General features: G+C 37.4%; 1 protein-coding gene across 1 annotated transcript; it reads left to right on the top strand.

Annotated features, from left to right (window-relative positions):
- Positions 1 to 203: 203 nt before the first annotated feature.
- Positions 204 to 3,611, top strand: LOC113703299 (disease resistance protein RPM1-like). The gene has a single exon (XM_072062144.1). The coding sequence runs from the start codon at positions 662 to 664 to the stop codon at positions 3,437 to 3,439; it is 2,778 nt and encodes a 925-aa protein (XP_071918245.1). The 5' UTR covers positions 204 to 661; the 3' UTR covers positions 3,440 to 3,611.
- The last annotated feature ends 2,389 nt before the right edge of the window (positions 3,612 to 6,000 follow it).

Here is a 6,000-nt window from a genome sequence, read left to right as displayed (position 1 = left end):
AGATTTACAAATTAAGTCTCGAACCAATAATATTAACAGAAAATAAATGACATATTTCTGACTCAATAAATAGGATGAAAGTTTTTTTTGCCCTTTCGAGGAAACAAGATGAAAAGATATATAAGTTCTGTATAAAATTTCCCCATTAGATTAACCACCACAAATGATTGTGTATACAAATTGCTTTTTCTCTCCAAAGTCAAGTCTTCTCTTTCCATGTAATCGGCATCTAATTATTGGAGAAGGGCAAACTTTCACGTCTTTTCCTCCCTAAAGTCAATCGTCCTGCTTCAATGCAATTGCATAAACATTTCCACTTGTCATCCGTTTTCTTTCTGTTCTTCACTTCTTGTCTTTGTTTTCACATTTGGTGAGATTATTTGTGGTATAAACATCACGATATTATCATTTTCCATTTCTTCTGCCCATCTGCCTCTGATTAGTTTGTTCTTTCTTATGCCATCAAATATCATCTTGAAGAAGATTAACAATTAGGAAAGGGGCTGGAAAGTTTGTTGTTCAGGTTGAACCCAGATCAACTCTTTCAAACATCTTTCATCACTCCATAAACCACTGACAATTAGTTTCTCAATTTTCACCAAACCTCCTGAAATTTCTGACTCACAAAAAAAAAATTCCCGAAACTTGAGTGCGAGAAGTAATGGCAGAGAATTCTGTAGCTTTTCTGCTTAAAGAACTGTCAACCTTCCTCCTTCAGCAGAATACTAATCTGGGTAGTGGACTTGAAAAAGACGTGCAGTTCATCAAAGATGAGCTGGGAAGCATGAGGGCTTTCCTCAGAGATGCTGAGGCTAAAGAAGATGATGTCTATGAGCTTCAAGAATGGCTTAGGCAAGTGCGAGAGGTTGCTTCTGATACAGAAGATGTTCTTGATGAATTTGAAATGAAGTTTGGTTGTCATCATGCTGATGGGCTACTCGGGCGCATTAAAAAGATATTTTGCTCAGTCAAGAATGTAAGAGTCCGCTATGAGATTTCTTCTAGGCTAAAGAATATCAGGTCTCGAGTAGAAGATATATCTGCAAGGCATCAGAGATACCAGTCCACGTATAGTACTTTCAGAAGGGGATCCAGCTCTTCCGATGCTACGGAAGATGGAACGAGTTATGTGAGGGGGAACGCACTTTTAGTTGAAGAAGCCAAGCTCGTTGGAATCAATGAGCCCAAAAGGGAACTCATTTCACGAGTCCTTGCTGATGATTCCCACCTGAAGGTAATTTCAGTGGTTGGTATGGGGGGACTAGGTAAAACCACCTTGGTAAAAAGAGTCTATGAAGATCCTACTGTGAAGAGAAAGTTCCACTGCCATGCTTGGTTAACTATCTCTCAAACATTTCACATGAAGGTCATCCTCAAGGACTTGATTCAGCAGTTGCACAATGAAATCCGTGAACCAGTCCCTCAACAAGTGGAGTGGATGGAGGGCAATCAATTGAGGGCATTTGTCAAGGATTTTCTGCAAGAGAGAAGGTATATCATTGTTCTTGATGATATTTGGAGCATGAATTCATGGGAAGCAATCAAATATGCTTTACCTAATGGCAGCTACAGTAGTCGCATAATGCTGACAACAAGAATTGCTGACATAGCCATCGGCTCATGCATAGAATCCCGTGATTACATACACGAGATGAAGCCTTTGCCTGTTGAAGAGTCCTGGAATCTTTTCTGCATTAAAACATTTGGGGATAATTGCTGTCCTCAAAATCTCGAGGATGTTTCACGACGCATTCTTAGTAAATGCAAGGGCTTGCCACTAGCGATTGTAGCAATTGGTGGTCTTTTGGCTTTGAAGAACAAGAGCAAACTGGATGAGTGGGAGATGACTCATCGGAGCCTTGGTGGAGAGCTAGAAGGAATCGGCAAATTGGAAAAGGTAAAAAATATACTACTTCTCAGCTACAATGATTTGCCTTTCTTCCTTAAAAGTTGTTTGCTGTATATAAGCATTTACCCTGAAGACCAGAAAATGGATCCGGAGTTATTAATTCCCAGATGGATCGCAGAAGGATTCATACATGAAAAGAAAGGAATGACAACTACTGAAGTAGCCCTGGGGTATCTGAATGAACTTGTTAACAGAAGCTTAATCCAAGTGGCAGAGTTCTACCGTGATGGAGGTATTAGATATTGCCGTGTCCATGACATTCTGCGCGAAATCATTCTGACAAAATCAAGAGAAGAAAACTTTGTGAATGTAGCTTCCTCATGCTCAAGAGATTGTGCAAGATTGCCAGATAAACCCAGACGCTTAGCAATTCATGGATACAATGAGAACCACCAAGAATGCAAACACTTTCGGCATCTTCGGTCTTTGGTGATCTTTGGATACACAGATCCCCTGTTCAACTCCTCATTGTCTAAGATCTTAAGTGGTGGTCCAAAGATGCTGAAGGTTCTGCATTTAGAAGGAGCAAAATTGACGAACATCCCAAAGGAAGTTTTCCAACTATTTCGTCTCAAATTTCTAAATCTAAGGGACACAGGAGTTCAAATCATTCCACCATGCATTGGTAAGCTTCATAGCCTGGAATACTTGAATTTGATTGGCACCAAAGTGAGGGAGCTGCCCGTTGGCATTCTACAGCTCAGAAAACTTCGCATTCTTTTAGTATATCACATAGGCAAAGATTTTGCTTTATGCGGCGTTAAACCTCCTTCCCAAATTGGAAATTTACTCTTCTTGGAGATTTTACATTCAATAGATGCAGACCATGACAAAACACTAGTAATGGAAATAGGAAAGCTCACTCAATTAAGGAAGTTAGGCATTTCGAAGCTGAGAAAAATTGATGGGGCGATACTTTGTTCCTCTCTGGGGAAGCTGACTAATCTCAGACAATTGTGCGTTAATTCAATTAAAGAAGATGATACTCTTGATTTGCTGCATCCCATCTCTCCAACCCCTCGAGCTCTTCAAGTGTTGGAACTGGGCGGCCGGTTAGAGATGATTCCACCGTGGGTGGCTTCTCTTCAAAACCTGACCACAATTCAACTGTTTGGCAGCAGGTTGAGGCATGATCTTCTAGAGTCTCTTCAGAGTTTGCCAAATCTGGTAGATGTGTCACTCAATAACGCATATGAAGGAGAGGAACTCTATTTCATGGCTGGAGGATTTCAGAAACTCAAGAGATTAGAGCTCACAAGATTGCAGAAACTGAAGTGCGTGAGAGTGGGCGATCGCGCAATGCCTTGCCTCCATAAACTAGTCATGGCAGAGTGTAAATTAGTGGAAAAACTACCATGGGGAATCCAAAACTTAAACGAGCTCAAATCTCTTGGGCTTGCTGATATGAGCAATGAGTTGATAGTGAAGCTGCAGGATAAAGGAAGTGAAGAATATCAAAAAATTGCTCTCGTCTCCGAAGTTGTTATTGCAAACTGGAAAGATGGCAAATTATGGAAGCGTTTCCTATAAAAAGAGGAAGAGATCACTTTGTGGAAAGTTTCTTGTTGACTTAAGATTGCTTTAAAGCCTGCAATCATACAAGTTTCTCTGACTCAATGTTTTTTTTTTTTTAATGCATACATCTTTGTTTGTAACTGAATGTAAAGACCTTGCATATTGATTATATTACTTTTTTGTTTCATTTTATGTGAAGAGGGAAAAGGGAGTAAATTCTAACCAAAGGTACTGGAATTCCTAGTTGAGAGACTTCTCCATCCAAAGAAGAAGATAACAGAACCAATTCTGGACGATCATTAGGACAGAATAAAAGTAATTTCAAGGTAGCATGCATGACACTTTTCAGGCAATATAGTCCAAAGTGCACAGAAGAAGAATGTGAAAAGATGAAAATGAAGGCTCAGTGCTAATAGAATCCAATTTCATGGAATGCAGTCTCCAAAGATGGGAGTTTAAGTGAGCTATATATCATAGAGATTCTGGTATACATCAGTATCTATCGTATACCTCTAAGCTTCACGCTATGTGCAGGATACATTCCCTAAAACATGCTAGGTGCCAGGAATGCTCGATTATTTTGATTGCCAAGAAGTTGTAATTTTTCTTTGTCATTCATATGTTTTTTATAACTTGGGGCCAATTTTTATTTGCAGGTAAAATGATCTTAGTGACTTGTGTTTGCGCCTCTCATGCGGATCACATATTTGCTTATGAATGCGGGTGAAATGCCACTACTATTGCCGCAGTTGATCATTTAAGATTTTGAAATTTAATTTAATTTTGATTGATGAAAATTTTGATTAGCAATTGAAAAAGTCTTTACAATCTTAATAAAGAACTTCACATATTAGCATAAATTTGTCATTAGTCTCTTTTCTAATGGCTTCTTTCTGACCTTTTTTTTTCCTGTTTTGGGCTGAGTATCTTCCTTCACATTTCTAGATGCTATTAATTGTATTCACATTTGAAGCTTATTTTATATGTTATGAGATAGTGTATTGCTTGAACCATTTTCAGTAGTCTATTACCTAAACTAATTTTTCAATTCTCATTAGTTGTAAAGTAAATGGTCAACAGTTCTTCTAACTTCCAAACTATGTCTGCGATCTAAAAAAGTTGTAAATTGGTATCAAATAGAAAATACCAGCTAAAAATTAGGAGTACTGATTCTCTATATCTAGTGCCTGTAAATGCAAACTAAATCGTGGTAGACCCATCATATGCAATAATTTCTTTAAAACCTATTTTAGAAGAACCTAGGAGTTTAGATTAGAAAAGTCAATTGATTTGACTATTATTATTTGGATTGTCGAGTTTCATAGAGGAGTATAAGTAGTGAAATTTAGGTGGATTGTGAGATTAGAGTTAAGTAAATATGAGGATAATATGTCCCTTAAGTTGGTCGAGATAATAGAATTGATGTCATCCCTTCCTATCAAGTCAAGTTTGAATCTCTCTTGGGATATCTACTCGTCGCACAGGATTCGCTTAGCGCGTCTTATCCTTCCTGTGGTTAGCAGACTATTACACGGGACAGGATTTTTCCAATGCGCACTCTCAAATAGCGACTGCGGATTCCCTTGTTAACAAAAATATGAGGGCAATATCCTATCTTCCTCTCTCACCCCATAAATTCTAGAATTTTTTTCTTGCTACCCCCTGGCCTTGTTCATGCTAGACCTCACTTACTCTTATTTGGTTTTTATATTATCTCCTCAAACATTAGAAAAGTTTGTAGTATGAAAGTTCATTTATGCCTCAAACTAGACACAAAGAATCGGATACAACACAAGCATATTCAGATCAGTATAAACTCTTATGATACCATGTATGATAAATAAACCAGAGGTTTCAATAATTCTTTGCATCTTTTCATGTTTTTTAAGGTTATGAGCAACTAATAGTCAGCTGTGTACTCCAGCATTGAGAAGTTCATCATACATTTGAGAGCCAAAGTGTAAGTGTCCAGTTACTAATAGCCTAGAGGTTAATTAATGGGAAATACAATAATGTAATTAATGTTGAATATAATATTAAGTAAAGAGGTCTGCAACAGAATTACAATTCCATTGGAATCGTAATCTCCATGCCTAACAAAATTTTTTAAAAAAAATTGTGACTCTTATTCAAGAAATTTTGTTAGAGTGAAAACAGGTACTGCATTATGAATTGACCCACTCATATATAAGCTGAAGTTTGATCCTAATCTTATGATAATTACTAGATGTCGTCCTTTTTTATTCTTTCTTTCTCTTTTTTTTTTTTTTTGGGTTTGAAGTTATCAATTCGGACTATTTGGTTGGATAGATTTTGCATTTCAGGTTGGAATATGGAAATTAAGGTCTAATGCGAAAAAATAAAAAACTGTCTTTAACATTAAGTGGGCAATCATCGCCCCTCTATTTCATGAGTATCAAGCATAAATGCTCAAATAAATGTAATCTCTCTCTCTCTCTCTCTCTCTCTCTCTCTCTCTCTCTCTCTCTACATACACAGCACATTTTAAAATGATTCAGCATAAAAGAAACAGTACATTAGGTGTATGCAATTTTTTTATTCATCCATATGTTTTA

This window comes from Coffea arabica, chromosome 8e, assembly GCF_036785885.1.
Source record: "Coffea arabica cultivar ET-39 chromosome 8e, Coffea Arabica ET-39 HiFi, whole genome shotgun sequence".
NCBI lineage: Eukaryota > Viridiplantae > Streptophyta > Magnoliopsida > Gentianales > Rubiaceae > Coffea > Coffea arabica.
The sequence above is the reverse complement of the archived record's forward strand: the minus strand, read 5'-3'. Positions and strand labels throughout refer to the sequence as shown.